This window comes from Physeter macrocephalus, chromosome 8 (assembly GCF_002837175.3).
Source record: "Physeter macrocephalus isolate SW-GA chromosome 8, ASM283717v5, whole genome shotgun sequence".
Taxonomy (NCBI): Eukaryota; Metazoa; Chordata; class Mammalia; order Artiodactyla; family Physeteridae; genus Physeter; species Physeter macrocephalus.
Window position 1 is genome coordinate 4,443,495 of NC_041221.1, and position 17,775 is coordinate 4,461,269.

The window sequence follows — 17,775 nt, forward strand, 5'->3', positions numbered from 1 at the left end:
AACATTTCTTGTATTTTCTCAGTCCACGCTTCCAGTCTATTTCCAAGATTCTGGATCATCTTTACTATCATTACTCTGAATTCTTTTTCAGGTAGATTGCCTATTTCCTCTTCATTTGATCTTGTAGGTTTTTACCTTGCTCCTTCATCTGTGACACTTTTTTTTGCCATCTCAATTTTTTTTTTAATGTGTGGGATTGTGTTCCTGTCTTACTGGTTGTTTGGCCTGAGGCTTCCAACACTGGGGTTTGTAGGCTATTGGGTAGAGCTGGGTCTTGGTGCTGAGATGAGGAACTCCATGAGACCTCATTCCAGTGAATATTCCCTCGGGTCTGAGGTTCTCTGTTAGTCCAGTGGTTTGGACTCGGAGCTCCCATTGCAGGAGCTTAGGCCTGACCCTGGGCTCATGAACCAAGATCCCGCAAGCCACCTGGGGCAGCAAAAAAACGAAGTAAAAAATAAAATAGACTAGGAAACTAACAGATATTTTAGGAAGAATATAAAAATAAAAATATAGACGAATCAACAACCAGAAGGTATATCAGTACTACAATAGTAAAAAAAGAGGCGGGAAAAGAAAAAAAAAAAAACAACGGGGGAAAAGGCTTTGGCTGTGGAGGGCGGGGCATAAGCAAGGGCGAAGTTTTGGCGGTGGGCGGGGCAAATCCTCAGGACCCACAGGGCTGGAAAAGGCCCTGGGGGATGGGGGGCGTGGGGCTTAGGCTCAGGGAACAGAAGGGGCCCAGGCATGCCCCCCACCCCTGGTCTCAGATGGCGGGGGACCTCACCTGGGAGCCCAGCAAGCTTTCTGGGCCCGAGTGGGCGGGGCAATCGCCCTCTGCTCCTCTCCTGCTCCTCCTGGAGGGCCCCGCCCCTCTGCCTCTCCTTAACTCCCCTAGGCCTCATTCCTATGCCCCCAGGACCAATGCAGCCAGGGGGAGCAGGGGGGGGGGGGGGCTTGGAGGGCAGGGGACCAGCCTGGGAGCTCAGCAGGCTCCCTGGACCTGAGTGGGTGGGGCAAACACCCTCCACTCCTCCCAGAGGGTCCCTCCTGCCTGCCTCTCCTGAACTCCCCGGCCTCAAGGGCGTGGATCCTGTCTGGCCTCCACTTCTCCTCCTCCTTCTGTCCCCCCACGTCCTATCAGTTCACTTGGGAGTTCCTCCCATCTCCTTGGGCATCAGGGTCCCCCACCAGCGGCCGGCAGGCACCCTAGTTGTGGGGAGATGCTAATTCGGCATCTTCCCACACCGCCATCTTGACTCTGCCCCAGGAGACCTTTATATTAAGGGAATCACATGTATCTTTAAATGATTACAAAGGACTCTATTCTAACTTACAATGTCTGATAGGAGTGGATACTAACATTATCTTTTTTTTCTTTAATGAGGAAACAAACAGGGAAATTAAGTGATTTGCTCACAATTAAAAAACAAATTCGTGACAGAGTCAAAAATAGAAAAAAAAAGCCACCACGCCTTCTGGACGGCCTTCATTAGCCTTCACATTAGCATTTCACAAATCTAAGTATAATATAGTTCTCCTGCGAATTTCCTGCTGGTCCAGTGGTTAGGACTCCGTGCTTTCACTGCCGAGGGCCCAGGTTCGAATCCTGGTCACGGAGCTCGGATCCCACAAGCCGCATGGCATGCTCCACCCCCCAGATATAGATATATATATATATATACATATTTCTCTTTATTTTATAAGGGAAACTGCTTCTTTGACCAGGTCCACTTGAGTAACTGCAAAATGAACAGCCAACCCCGTTTTACAGTTCATTTTCTCCAACAGATTTAACAATACTAGAATGTGTGAGAAGTAATATTTATTGCAAGAGGTTAGAAGGGAGTGGAAACAAGTAATCAGTCTTAAAATTTGTTGGAAGCAAGACAGTTTTTTTGAGGAAAAAACAACAAAGAAAGAAGTAATTAATCAAGATGGTATCTAGACAAAGGCACAGCATTCCACAACTGCTTCATACTCTGTGCACAGTAAATCCTCAGAGAGGAGAGACATTAAGCAAAATAAGGCTTATATTAGAAGCTGCATATAATACCACTGATATTATTCTGTCTTACAACAAAAGGCTCTAGAAAAATCCCTCTGGAGGAAAAAAGTGCAACACAAAACCTGTATAACAAAGGAAAGCAAAAGTAGAAATAAAGACCCAACTATCCCTCTGAAATCTCTCACGGGAATATACTCAGTGCAAATACAGTATTTCAAACTCAGCAAAAGAAGTTTTTGACTGGAGTAAGAACTTTCAGGTTAAAGACGTATTCTGCAAGAAGAGTTCACCTAAAGCTTGAGAGCTAGAGCAAAAAGAGACTTGCAGTCAGTAACTAGGTGGATGAAACACCGAATTTTTCACTAGGTCATAATAATCCCCTTTGGGAAGAAGTGCTTTATCTTGAAACTAATTATTCCACTTTTTGTTATATGGTTCATGCTTTTAAGCTGCAGTTGTCTCAAACTTGCTTGATATAGAATTTTGTAATGTCAGATAATAGTAGGCTGTCAAAAGAGAACCATTTAAGCTGCTTTTGTAAGAAGCATGTTGCTGAGCTGCCTTACAGTCTCTTCACATCAACCATATAAAACTGAGCTTATCTGATCATGTATTAACCCTTCTCAAATAAAGTCATATGAGAGGAATTGTTTTTAAAAGAGGCTTTCAAACTAGTCCTTCAGGCATTTTAAAAAATCTTCATATAAAAGTCCACTTTATACATAAGAGCAAACATTTTTCCTTTTAAAAAAATCTCATTTTTAAGCCAAAATAAATTACAACTTGCTGAAATACCTTTTTTAATGGCTCAGTGCTTATTTCAGATATATGGAGCTGTATTTTTTGCACATTTTGAAAATTAGAGATACTGAGACAAAGTAGTTAACTCTACAATTAGATGATGATACAACCCTGGCTCAGGGAACAGATTAAGCTTTAAGTCTTCAAGAATAAAAAAATTGACACAGATCATCTCATCTATATAGTCTTATACTATGTACATATTAACAATCTATTCAATGAAAAAAAAAGGACAGAAATTTCATAAAACTATTTCAAAACTCAGAGCATAAAAGTGTAAAGAAACAAAACATTTAATGTACAATCTATTCCATTTGGCAATGTGTAAATTATATTGAGATAAAAACTTATCTACAAATAGAATATAACAAAAGGAAAATGTGATTTGAGAAGAGATCTCAGGTCCATAGCTCTTCAGTTCTTCCAAATTTATAGATCAGAGTGCTAGAAAGATATTAAAATAAATCATGAGGTAAAATCACATAGAAATGCAAAAGAGAATTTATTTTCTAAATATGCTTTGATGGGTACCTCACTGATCCCTTTGTATCAATTTGTAAAATTAAAGATTGTGGTGGTGTTGGTCTGAATTTGCTTGTTTTATAAAGCAGTTTGTTGACCTTGATGGTTGAGCTTAATTAAATATCTTTTCTTAAAGCCTGAAGTTACTAGATAGGTCACTTGTAAGGAAAGGGGGCATTTCTCATAGTAGCCGGCATGAGGGTCACTCAAATCTCTACCATCCTACAATGTCTGAGCTACAAACACTGAAAACATTCTAACACACCATGTTGAAATTCTTCGTTCATTTAACAAATAATTACTGTACAGAGTACTGGCTGGGGACCAGGCACCTAGCTAAGCACTGGGAATATGACTGTGAGTCAAAACAAGACAAATGTGCTCACTAATGGGAGACAATCAAATACCAACTCAATGACACACATGGTACCAAGAGAGGGAAATATAAGGATCTGACCTAGTTAGAGGTCAAGAAGGTTTTCCTGAGGAAGTAGTGACTGAACTGAGATCTAAAAGAAGAGTGGGAATTATCTCAGCAAGGTATAAGGGAAGAAGAAGCGGGGCAGAGAGATGGGACACTCTGGCAACGTGAGTTTGAGTTGTGGGTACGCTGGAGGTGGCAGATTTGAAATGTCAGCCACCCAAGAGGGGATAAGTAAGAATCTGGATATGTGGTTTAGACATGGAGATAGACATCTGTGACTCACTGGCATATAGGCAATAACTGAAGTCCCAAGCAAAAAGGACCTCACCTAGAGAAAGAACAAGTTGAGAAGAGGCTTAGAAGAGAAGCTTAAGAAACTTCAAAAGTTAGCGGCCAGAGAGTGGAGGATCAGCCTGCAAAGGAAACAGAGGAAGACTGGCCGGAGAAGTAGGAGTGCACTCTGGTGCTTAGAAAAGGCCTGGCACACAGGAAGCACACAGCTGGCTGGATAACTTGCTGGCCTCTGGGCAGAGCGCATCGCTGATGCAGCAGTCACTGCCCATGTGAGCACGGGCCTTTACACATACAAGGTTTCTGTTCATCCAACTGTCATTTATATAGACTCCTCTACCACTATAAAGGGCTGAATCTGAATTTAAATTTGATCTCTCAACAGTGCCTAAGGTGTCTTCATGAAAATTCACTGTATTCCCAGAAAGCTGTCAGTCACATGCCAAGAAATACAATCACAAGACAGCAGAAATTGTCGAACATCTTTCAAAACCAAGAGTGTCCAGGCCACAGTGCAATGAGGGAACCCAGGCAGGGCACAGTGGTCTCCCTGAGTTGAGGAAACAGAGTTGAGAGTTCAGGGAGGCCAAGCGGCTGGAGTGTGCAAGGCGGGGTCCAGAGAGCTAGAGAGGGGGAGCCTAGGAGTTCGGTAGGGGGTTCCCCTTGAGGCTTCTGCCGAGTGCTGACAGCAGATGAATGTGAGGAAACTACCCAAGAAAAGGGCAGGAATCACTGGAAAGAACAATTCCCAAAGCTCCCACAGGGCTGGGAAGACTTCAGAATCTCATAGCAGAGTGGAAAACCTCAGACTACATGGAGAATCAGGAAGAATACTCAAAAGTGTACTGCCTTAGTAAGGGGGACATATTAATTCCAGACTAAATCTGCTTTGGTCCTGCCTAACGAAGCTTAAAAGCAAGACTCGTGGGGCTTCCCTGGTGGCGCGGTGGTTGAGAGTCCGCCTGCCGATGCAGGGGACACGGGTTCATGCCCCGGTCCGGGAAGATCCCACATGCCGCAGAGTGGCTGGGTCCGTGAGCCACGGCCGCTGGGCCTGCACGTCTGGAGCCTGTGCTCCGCAACAGGAGAGACCACAGCAGTGAGAGGCCCGCGTACAGCAAAAAAAAAAAAAAAAAAAAAAAAAAAAAAAAAAAGATATAACAATCTTTAACTATCCCAAATGAAATACAGAGAGAAAACAAGAAAAGAGAATACCTGATGGAGCGATGGGGTAAGAGTAGGGGTGGAGAGGTAGGGCAAAAAAAAACATGAAAAGAACTAAGCACCAGTGAGCTGTGGGATGACTTCCCACAGCCTAATATACATGTAATTGGAAGCCAGAAGGGCAGGGTGGACAGAAAAAAATATCTGAAGAAATAATGTCTGAAAATATTCCCAATTTGATGAAAACTATAAATCCACAGATCCAAGAAACTCAATGAACCCTAAACAGAAGAAGTATGAAGAAAACTACACCACAGCACATCATAATCAAATTGCTTAAAATCAATGACAAAAACAAACTTCTTCAAGGCTTAGATCTTAATGCTTTTGTGAGAGGGGTATGGGGTAAGGGATGTAATTTTATAAATGATGCCTAAAATACCTATCTTTATACTAAAAGACATTTCTTTCTGGAAAGCAAAGGCTACAGGGCTTCATTTTGGAAGCTTTTTAGAAGATTGCCCCTAAAAAATACTTTTGATATTATTTTATTTTATTTTAATTTTTTTTGTGGTATGCGGACCTCTCACTGTTGTGGCCTCTCCTGTTGCGGAGCACAGGCTCTGTACGCACAGGCTCAGTGGCCATGGCTCACGGGCCCAGCCGCTCCGCGGCATGTGGGATCTTTCCGGACCAGGGCACGAACCCGTGTCCCCTGCATCGGCAGGTGGATTCTCAACCACTGCGCCACCAGGGAAGCCCAATTTTTATACTTACTTTAAGTTATATTAAAAACTTAATACAAAATCCAATTCACCAACCAGGTTTTCTATGCAACATGCATAGTATGTATTAATTCTAATTTCTTTTTTTCTTATTTTATTAAAGGTACATGATGTGGTTTCTTAACAAAACACAGGCTATGGAAGCAGCAGTCTGGGTTCAAATCCCTGTTCTGCGTTTGCTAGCTAAGCGGCCTTAAGTAAGCTCTGAGTCTTATTTCCTCATCTATAAAATGGGAGCACCACCTGTTTTACATATTTAAGATAATTAAGTGGGAATTTAAAAGGTAACATATATAAAGCATCTAGCTGAGGTCTTGGCACATAGCAGGGCCCTTAATTAAATGGCTTGTGTACGCTTTTATGCAATAGTAGAATTTTCACCTTTTAAAAGAAGTTCTATACATTGTAACTAACCAAGAGATTTATACATGTTCCAGTGCCTATGCTGCTCTTATAATAAAGATGATGTTTCTGTAAATGTTATAGGTGTCTAGTTAAAAAATTAGGCAACTTACCTAAAAAATATAAGTGCATTTTGAAAAAACACAGCTAGTCCTGGATAAACATCAGTATCTGCACACACAAAGTAAAACAGATCAGATAATTACAAAAGGCAAATGGCAGTAACAAAGTATTCATGCCACTCATAATGACATGCTCTGTATATTATAAAACACTACTATTATTCATTAACTCTAAGAAATCCACAATGAAATTTAAGTAAGAAAATGACAATCTCATTCTCCCAAAACAAAGGATTACTCTCACTCTGGATAAAAGACAATGAAATTATTAGGTTTTCTTTTGTCTAAAGTAGTTGCTATGGTTCTAGCTGCATCGGAACTGCCGAGGAAGCAGCAGCTCATCCCTTCATTTCCTATGGCCAATACAGAAACACACAATGTTAGAAAGATACAAATTAAATTTTTGATGATGTAACAGTATGTTCATTTTATTTTCTTTCATGAATTCAGGAGTTTTATTGCACAAATCTGACATATATAAAAAGAATCATTATAATTCATCATCATATTCTCCTGGAGAAAACAGTCACTATCTTCATAGGAAGGAAAAAGAAAAATTTGGAAATTACTCAAATTTTTGTGGATATTTAACTTCTATAAAACTATCAATGTTGATTAAAAATACTAGTTGGGATGAAGAAATATTCAATTTGTAGCCTTTGATATCATAGCAAACAATACAGCTGCATGGTTAAAAGCCCCAAGTTTGAGCCATACCCCTGGATTTGAATCCTAACTCTACCATTGACTAAATGTATGACCATGGGCAAATTATTTAACCTCATTATGCCTTATTTTCCTCATCTGTAAAATGGGCATTGTAACAGCACCTGCCCCACAGAGTGTGAGATGTGGACTATTCATAGTGCTCAGAACAGTTTCTGGCTCATAAAGTGCTATATAAATGTTAGCTGCTGCTATGATTATTAACAGTTCCAGAAAAATCTGTACAGTAGAAGATTTGAAATATGTGTTAGAAATGCTCTCTGAAGTCAGTTTACAAACTAAAAAGTATATGTAACGAGCAACGCTGTAGAAATATGAAGATGAGATCCATAATTGAGAAATTTCTCAGTATGTACTAGTTCTTTAAAGATTAAGATACGACCACTGAGGGAATTCCCTGGGTCTAGTGGTTAGGACTCTGCACTCTCACTACCAAGGGCACAGGTTCCATCCCTGGTTGGGGAACCAAGATCCCCTAAGCTGCGTGGCACAGCCCCCCCAAAAAAGAAAGAAAGTAAAAAAAGTACTTTCCCTCAAATAAGCTTCATACTAGAACTGTGTGCTCCAGATTATTTTAATTAACTAAAATAACACATTTTAGAGTAGTATTAATTAAACATTAGGCAACCACTGTCCTCTTGTACTGACCTATTTTGTGCAAAATGAAAGACAAAGGTATTCCCAAATCTTATACTGATCAATCTATGATACTTAAGGGATCCTATCAAGATATTAAAAGGTCAGCTGTGGGTCAGGACAAGATGTGACAGTTAAGCAGAGTGACGAAGAGATTCCAAAGATAGAGGCATCAGAAGATGAATAAACTGTTATCTGAAACTTATTCCTGTCTTTGGAGTGAAGGGAGAGAGCCAGTGAAAGAGGTTCTTCTGATGCTTCCAGAAGCACATGCTAAGACTGGGTCCTGCTTTTCAAAACTTCTCGCCATCCCCGTAATGAAAAGCTATGGTGACTGGAACAGTCACAAAACTCAGAATGGTATACTAAGAGCTCACTCCATTGCATCAACAGTTTCAACATGAAGGCTACATACGTCTTCAGTCTTGCACTTAAAAAACTCCTCTTGTGAACTGGCAGTGCTTCTCAGCACCTCTGCCCCCTAAAAAATAAAGATAAAAACAAAAAACAAAAAAAACTCCCCTTGTACCTATGAATAAAAAATTAGAGGCTGGGGTTGGAGAGAAGATGTATCAGTGGACAGAAAGATACTGGGGTCCACAACGCCTTATCTTGAAATCCTTGGGGCAAGGTATGCTTTGGAGCTCAGGAATTTTCAGATTTAAAAATGGTAACACAGGGGGACTTCCCTGGTGGCTCAGTGGTTAAGAATCCACCTGCCAATGCAGGGGACACGGGTTTGAGCCCTGCTCTGGGAAGATCCCACATGCCGCGGAGCAACTAAGCCCATGCGCCACAACTACTGAGCCTGAGCTCTAGAGCCCGCGAGCCACAACTACTGAGCCCACGTGCCACAATTACTGAAGCCCACGCACCTAGATCCCGCGCTCTGCAACAAGAGAAGCCACAGCAATGAGAAGCCTGCGCACCGCAATGAAGAGTAGCCCCCGCACCCTGCAACTAGAGGAAGCCCACGCACAGCAACAAAGACCCAACGCAGCCAAAAATAAATAAATTTATTAAAAAAAGGAAAAACGGTAACGCAAGGCATAATATTACATAGTACCCCCAACTATGTTTGGGCCAGCATCCCACAATCAAATACAACCACATTCCTCTAATAAAACATTTGAATATTTATTAAATGAAATAAAGACTATAATGAGCCCTGGATCATTAGGTCAGGTTTTGCTGCCAAACTGGTTATGAAAAATCTGACCTTCAGCACTTTTGTGGATTTTAGAATTGTGTATAAGGGGCTGTAGCCCTGTACAGATTTCTCACTTTTACCACTACAACCCTCGGTAAAAGGCCTCTGGTATAGAGCCTGGCTATCTGGGGTAAGGAAGGAAATCAGAACCTCTAGAGATAGCTGAGAGTACCTGGTCTTGTCAGTGGCTTGGATTTCCTAACGAGGCTATCCCACTGCACTAAATGATCCCCCTGAGAAGTTTTATTAAATAATTTATATCTTTAAACAGAGTCTTATCTTCAAGCTAACTGAATTATTAAACTAAATTTTACTCCACGGGGAGTTAACAGACTAAGCCAAATATAAAGGACATATCTGAATCCTTCCTATGAAATAAAAGAGGAATAAATACTTACTTTGGGTAACATATGCACCAAAAAGAATCCACATAGAAGCAATAAGTGACCCAAACATCAACATGAAACCAATGAAGAGCCAAACTCGAGCACCTGTGTGAAAAATAGGCTTTATGATTTTGCTCATTTCTACAGCTCTATGCCTTAGGAATACATAACACTAGAACACTGTTCATCTAATATATGCTATGCCTATCAAAGACAGTCACGTATTTATATACACCTGCTAAAACAATTAACTGAATGAAGATTGAAAAAAAGAAACTAAAACTTAAAGGTGTTAAGCGATACTTGCAAAGGGAAAAAGGGTAAGTTACCATTCTACTGGCTAGAGAAACTAACAGCTGAGTAAACTAAAGTAGGCAAGCTTCAGAAGTAATTATTTGACTAAACTGATTAATTAAACCCTAACTGAAAAATTACCGTGTTGTATATATTATCAAAGTAATTGCTCTATTAGAAATAGCAAATGTATTTCAGATAGTCATTACCACACAGGAATGAGAGACTGCAAATGAATAAGGACCATATGACCTCTTTTCATCAACGTTAATAATATCATGGTACTACTCAACATGGTACTAAGAGCAGCCATATATTCAATCTCTCTTATTCAGCCAAACTGTACCACATACCCTTGAAAAGTTCAAGGACAAAAGCATCTCTTCAACCCCCTACTGTATAGAATTTTAGAAGTTATATAACAGAATCTCAATAAAGTGATCATCTGGACACCTGAGTAGATTCAATACATTTTTAGGAAAGCAAGTTAGCATTTGTGCCAGACCCTGATCACAGGTATATTGACAGCCTGTCACCCTATGGAAGGGGAATATAGCTCCCCTGAAGTGAAAATAAAATCCAAGCCAATTTCCATAACAGAAAGCTACATTTGCCTCAATTTCAGATATTCTGTTACTAACTGAACAGAAATTCATATATTTTAGACACCAGATATGCAGGAAGCTCAAAGCTCAGCATGGGTAGAACAGCTGATATTTGAGAGAAATGGGTCCCTAGGTTATCTAAATTTTATTATAATACTAAGCAGATCTCCAGAAATATACAGCAATGTTTACTTCCTTGAAGGAAAACATCCTCCAAATTCAATCACAGCTTTTACCTAAAGTGAATGAAAGGAAGTATCAAAAATCCTTGTAATTATTTTCCTTCATGTCCTTTATATACGACCACACAAAAATTTTTTAACAAAACTGAACAAGAAAAAAACTTCCCTTGAAAAACGAGTACACTTTTGTTTAGCAAAAAATAAAAAACTGTAACGTTTTCCCTTTTTTGCTTTGACTACCAGGAAGCTCAGAGTCAAGGTTAATAATTAAGAGTATATCCATTTTGTCCTAGAGTCTAAGTATCAATACATGATCTTCTTTCTACCTAGTTCCTGTTCCTTCTTATTTAACACTTCCATTTGTAGTATATTTATTACGTTAATAACACTTTCCTGCAAATTCCTCTGGGAATTAAATGGGAATAAATCACACATAAACCATTTAAGTAGTATGAAAACTTAGTGTGGCAATAGCTGAGCATGCCTACAAGATAGTTTGCCCTGAATTTTTGAAGCACTAGACAGAACTTGCACTAAAGGTACCACGTATAAATGTAAACTGACGTAAACTGACTGTGAATTTTAACTAGGTAAGAAATAATCATGGAATTAAATGTTATAGTCACTACTGAGAGTAAAAAGTATGGGTTTTGGAACCAGACAGACCCAAGGCACATACAAGTTCTACCTTTAAGCTAAAAAGTTTTGGGTAAGTTACAGTGAAATTTTCTACAGAAAATAGATAATAGTAACATAATCCACAGCAATGCCTGTGGAATATTTTTGAAAGAAAAATGATCAAATAAGTTAATGTGTGCTCTATGCACAACATCACTTGCTAATACATGCTTTTTTATTCTTTATTCTCACTCATTCCTGACATTACCTGCTGAAGCTGGGGCACAAGGCATGCATGTGCGTGTAAGCACGCGCGCACAGACACACACAATGCACTTTTAACTTAGGTTCATCTGTCATTTGTCACTATCCCCATCCTCTCCAATTCTCCAAGGATCACAATGGAAGTGAAATTATAAAATGTGCATCAGCATTTAAAGCATCAGATACAAAAGAAAGCTAATTTGTCCCCCTGTAACTAGCTTATTTCACTTAGCATAATGTCCTCCAGGTTCACCTCTGTTGTCACATATGGCAGGATTTCCTTCTTTTTAAGGCCCATTCCCCTTATGTGAGGTATCTAAGAGAGTCAAATTCATGGAAACAGAGAGTACAATAGTGGCGGCCAGGGGCTAGGAGAGGGGCAAGTGGGAGTTGCTGTTCAACGGGTATAGAGTTTCAGTTACACAAGAGGAATAAGCTCTAGAGAGCTGCTGTACGACACTGTGCCTATAGTTAGCAATATGGTATTGTGCATTTAAAATTGTGTTGAGAGTAGATCTCATGTTTAGTGTTCTTAGAAAAAAAAGAAATTTTTTTTAAAGCTAAGCTCATCAGCTCCTTGATTTGGTTTAATGTCTTATGATACTTTATGATTCCATTTATATGAGATTCTAGAAAAGGCAAAACTACAGTGATAGAAAGCAGATCAGTGGTGGCCAGGAGGTGGGGCAAAGGGGATTAACTACAAAGAGATATGAGGGAACTTTCTGGAGTAATGGAAATATTCTATATCATGATTGTAGTGGTAGTTACACAACTGTATACGTTTGTCAAAACTCATCGACCTGTACACTTTAAATTGAATTTTATTTTATATTTTATATGTTATCCTCAAATACACTGACAAATATATATATATATATATATATATATGATACTGTAGACAAAGAGACTAAATGATTCTCGACTGGATACAAACATAGCATGGTGGCCGAGAGCATGGGCTCTGGAACCAGATTGTCAGTGTTCAAATCCTGGTCCCACCACTTATTTGCTTTATGACTTTGGACAAGTTACTTAAGCTCTCTGTGCCTTAGTTCCTTAATCTAAAACTGAGGACAAGAGTGGTTACCTTATAGGACTATTGTGACAATTAATTGAGTTAATATGTGTAGAGCATTCAGGACAGTCTTTGGTACACATTAAGTATTCTACAAGTACTTGCTATTATTCTTAATCATCCTTCAAAATTCCTCTCCCACCTACTCCAAATTCCTGACTATAACCACAAGTCACCCCTCCAAGTCCTTAAAGGTTGGAAATAGAATGTCTAGTCCTGAGCTTTTTATATACAGCACGGAAATTCCACTGAAAACAAACCCCTGGATTCTAATAGAATGTGTTATAATCTGAACAAAAGAAAAATACTGTTGGATGACAAATCAAAAAAAATTCAAACTCAAAAAAAATGCATATGTAGACAAACAGCATGTTTCTTCTAAATACTTCTCTTGTAGCCTATGGGTGGTTACTCAGGTGATCAGAACTGAATGTGAAAAACACTGTAATCCTAGGTTAGATCTCTTAATGTGTCCATACTTTGCTGTTCAGTAATCACGGTCAGCCACCTTGTAAGTAATATTATTGGTCAACATTTGGGATAAGAATAAATCCATCATTAACACAGGAACAGTCAAGATCCATTGATTTTGCATGGTAACATTTTATCTATATACTATGGGCAATATAACATGACAAAAACCAGTAACCTCTGGCAGTAACTTTAACTTTCTTAAAGTTTTAAATAACACAGAAACTTTTTTTAAAAGTAAATTTTAAAAAATCCTGCATAATCATTAATCATCCCTAAATAAAGACTCACTAGAGGCTTCGTTTTTTCTGCTGATAAATCCCTCTTTTACCAGCATACATTAACAACTCAAAGTGCCTTTACCTGTTCTTCCTAAACAGCCGCTTTCATAGCTGTCACCTCTCACCTGAGCATTGGACACGGCATTTATCCTAGAACAATACAAAATTATCTAATAAGCTTTCATAATGCTAAAATATTCATAGATATTTATATATCATTTAGAAGGGAAGCATTTCCTATCTAAAGCCAGTATCTGAATAACTGAACATATCTTTTTTTTTTTTTTTTTTTTTTTGTGGTTTGCGGGCCTTCCTCTGCTGTGGCCTCTCCCGTTGCAAAGCACAGGCTCCGGACGCGCAGGCCCAGCGGCCATGGCTCACGGGCCCAGCCGCTCCGCGGCACGTGGGATCCTCCCAGACCGGGGCGCGAACCCGGTTCCCCTGCATCGGCAGGCGGACGCGCAACCACTGCGCCACCAGGGAAGCCCTGAACATATCTTTTAACTTAAATATCCTAGTGGATAGAAATACTATGCTAGTCTTATTTTCCTAAAGTACACCCAGAAAACATACTTAATTTTTTAAAAAATATCAATGTTTTCTTTCCTATATATTGGTAATAAATATGTTGAAAACAAAATTAAGAAAACATTTCCATTTATAGTAACATCAAACAAAAACATACTTAATTTTAAGGGATTATTATCACTTGTCTCCAAAGATTATGAAAGAGGCCAATTTTCTGAGTTCTTTGTCTATTTTATTTTACATTTATACGTGAATGACCCACCATGAGTTACCCCATTTTAAGGTTCTCATTATAACCAAGAATTCAAAAGTTTCTCTTTGTGTTAAAAGTCAAGTGATTTTCTCTCATCCATTTCTCAAATTCAGAGAACATTTGGTATAATAAATAGGGCCACTTTATTCAGCTTCTCTTTCCATTCTTGTTAGAGCAGGTATATTTGTAGCAGGAATTGTCTTTTCTTAGCATCCTGAATGATTATAAGTAGTTCCATATTCTACAATTTACCTTTTTAAAGCTCCTGACAGTATAAGAAAATTACGTAATCTTAACGTTTAACATATTTTTTAAAATTATTAAAAGACATCCATGAAAAGCTTCCAAACTCTTTTATGAAGTGAGATAATGGCTAAACCTAAAAATGACTTAATAAAAAAGGAAAGCCATAGATCAATCTCATTTAAGGCCAGTCCTGCCCTCCTTCCAATACTGGCAAATACAGTTAAGTAATACACTTAAAAAAAATAATACTCCATGGTAAAAGTTGAATGTATTAGATACTCAGTGCTCTGTGGTGACCTAAATGAGAAGGAAATCTGAAAAAGAGAGGATATACGTATACGTATAGCTGATTCACTTTGCTGTACAATATAAATTAACACAATATTGTAAAGCAACTATACTCCAATAAAAAAAATAAATTTTAAAAAGGATTTTTTAAAAAGTTGAATGTATTAGAGTATTCAAGGATGACTTCCTACTAAAAAATCTAGAAATGTAACATACTTCATTAAACCTAAGATGCTAATGATTTTTGAGATGCACCATTATTTTTATACTGCCAAGAAGGAAAAAATATTATGAATTATAAGATACCAATGACTACAAGAAGCACACTGATATTCAAAGGTATTAAAATACAAAAAAAATCTTAAGATCTATAAAACATAGTAATTTGTCAGTTTAACAAATATAAGGACAAAAATCACATGATAATCTTTATAAAGTATATTAAAATTATCTGACTAAATTCAACACTCTTTTTTTTTAAATTTTTATTGGAGTATAGTTGATTTACAATGTTGTATTAGTTTCAGGTGTACAACAAAATGAATCTGTTATACATATACATATATCCACTCTTTTTTTTTTCGATTCTTTTCCCATATACGCCATTACAGAGTATTGAGTAGAGTTCCCTATGCTATACAGCAGGTTCTTATTAGCTATCTATTTTATATATAGTAGTGTGTATATGTCAGTCTCAATCTCCCAATTAATCTCTCCCCCCCAAATTCAACCTCATTCTTGATTTTCAAAATCTTAATAAAATGGCAATATAGATATACACACATATATTTATCATGTTAAAGAAGAATTAACCAATGAAATTAAAAAGTTATTCCAGATAGCATTAAACTTTGAGGAAAAAATGTTTTTAGAAAAATAATCTTGAATTGAGAATTACCTTCATACTTACATGAAGAAAGCCAATGTGGAAAATACACCACATGTGTGAAAGGCATGGTTCAGCTGTTCTGGCTTAGGATACACCACGGCTGCATCAATCATTATCCACCAACCTGTAAAAAACTTGAGAAAGAACCCATGTCATTAAAATAACACTAATATGGGCCTCCCTGGTGGCGCAATGGTTGAGAGTCCGCCTGCCGATGCAGGGGACGCGGGTTCGTGCCCCGGTCCGGGAGGATCCCGCGTGCCGCGGAGCGGCTGGGACCGTGGGCCGTGGCCGCTGAGCCTGTGCGTCCGGAGCCTGCGCCCCGCAACGGGAGAGGCCACAGCAGTGAGAGGCCCGCATACCGAAAAAAAAAAATAAATAAATAACACTAATACTTTGGCTTAGCATGATACCTGTTCCTTAACATTCCATGTTTTCTATGGACCATATAATTGAAACATAAAATATGTCTACTTTGGGTTTTAGATTTTGAAATACAAAAAACAAGAATCCCTTGTTTACTTATTCTTTATAGCATATGAGGTGAATCTAACTAATAAAATCCGTGTAAGATTCAAGTTCTGCTCTTAATGCAAGATGAAAAATTTACTACCTATCCACCATAAAATTATATACAACCAAAGCTCTCTTAACTAACCTCCAACTAACTAACTCCCTGATTACCTGATGTGTTTCACTCTCTTGTTCATATTAAAAAGAATGTGGAACATTCTTTTTTAATATGCCCAAGCACTTTTGCTTCCACAAATGAGCTGCCGTGTCTCCAAAAAATATCTACGCTTGCTATAATTTTAATTAATTATGTAATTTGATTAAATACTGCAAAACTGACTAAACATGAGTTTGCAAAATGTAACGTTTCTATGTAAACTAAGCTGAACAGAACTAAAGTAGACAAGTTACTAAGGAATTTCATAGACAAATTAAGTGGAGGCGAGGTGACCACAAAGAGCAAGGAAAACTTGGAAACACCTAAAAGAATTCTCCATGCATATTGCTTCACAATTATAAGATGTTACGGAAAAACCTGAATGAACTTTTTGGCTACCCCAATATCTTTAGTTCCTGCTCCACTTTATTTCTTTATCTTTTCTATTGAACTTCAGGTATAGAACTATATACTGGAAAAGATGAATTTAAATTAAGTGGAACATATACTGAAATTTGCTTCAAAAAATGCAGTGGGGGCAGGGAGTGCTTGATGGAATGCTAAAGCAAGATTTGTCATGATCTGACTTTTTTTTGAAGCTCAATGATAAGTACAGGGGGTGAGAGAGGACTCTATACCATTCTATTTTTGTGTATACTATTGATATTTTAAAAAATATTGGAAAGAAAATTAAGCAGTAGTTTCCTCCACAAATTTCTTCCTCTCGCTTCCTGCCTGTCCTGCAGCTGGGGTATGAAGATGGCAACCCTTCCCTAAAGTGCTGCAGGGCTTCAGTTCGAATGCAGCCTAAGGTTGTTACTACTGTCTGCACATCCTGAATTTCAATGAGTCACAACAATATTATTAGTTACATCAAATTCTGAGCCTTTGAGGATCCTAAAGGAATGATACATATTACATAATTTACTTAAAAAACTACTGCCTTCAAAAACTGTATTATCATGGGTATTCACAGTTCAAAGGAATCAAGATTAATTTTCAGGGCAAAAAGTGAAGTATAAATGTCACCAACCAGGCTTTTTCACTTACCAATATACCTGCTACTACAGAAGCCACTGCATTTCTTCTCTCACTCCAGTCAATACATTCACATTCTGGCCAACGGAAATTATCTAGGAAGCCTGCCATTTTCACCACTTAAGCATGGACTTTTCATTAAATACTATATTCTACAAATAAAATGACAAAAAAATAATCAATCTAAGGAAATGTTTTTAAGAAGTAAAATATCTTACTCCTTTCTTAAAGCTTTAAACACAAATTTAACTTTAGGTCTAAATCTACTATAGTTAAGAAGAAAAATTCAATACTACAATGAATATCTATTGAGATGTACATAAGAGTGTCCTAGGACACATAAGGAGCTTACTATTTGTTAAATGAGCATGGTGGTTTTAAAATATGTCTGCCATAGAGAATGGACTTGAGGACATGGGGCGGGGTGGGGGGAAGCTGGGATGAAGTGAGAGTAGCATCAACATATATACACTACCGAATGTAAAACAGATCGCTAGTGGGAAGCAGCAGCATAGCACAGGGAGATCAGCTCGGTGCTTTGCGACGAGCTAGAGGGGTGGGATGTGGGGGGAGGGAGGCTCAAAAGGGAGGGG

At 38.4% G+C, this 17,775-nt stretch overlaps 1 protein-coding gene across 3 annotated transcripts in view; it reads right to left on the bottom strand.

Annotated features, from left to right (window-relative positions):
* Window positions 1–1,810: 1,810 nt before the first annotated feature.
* The window catches only part of TMEM50B (transmembrane protein 50B), a 35,316-nt gene continuing 19,351 nt past the window's right edge, over window positions 1,811–17,775 (bottom strand). For all 3 annotated transcript variants that reach the window (XM_007113189.2, XM_028492620.1, XM_007113190.2), the window contains 6 exons: window positions 17,195–17,334; window positions 15,496–15,608; window positions 13,353–13,420; window positions 9,490–9,582; window positions 6,511–6,568; window positions 1,811–3,253 (listed from right to left, as the gene is read on the bottom strand). In XM_007113189.2, coding sequence (XP_007113251.1) covers window positions 3,208–3,253; window positions 6,511–6,568; window positions 9,490–9,582; window positions 13,353–13,420; window positions 15,496–15,608; window positions 17,195–17,293 — 477 coding nt within the window. In that variant the 5' untranslated portion in view covers window positions 17,294–17,334 and the 3' untranslated portion in view covers window positions 1,811–3,207. The remainder of the gene's footprint in view (window positions 3,254–6,510; window positions 6,569–9,489; window positions 9,583–13,352; window positions 13,421–15,495; window positions 15,609–17,194; window positions 17,335–17,775) is intronic.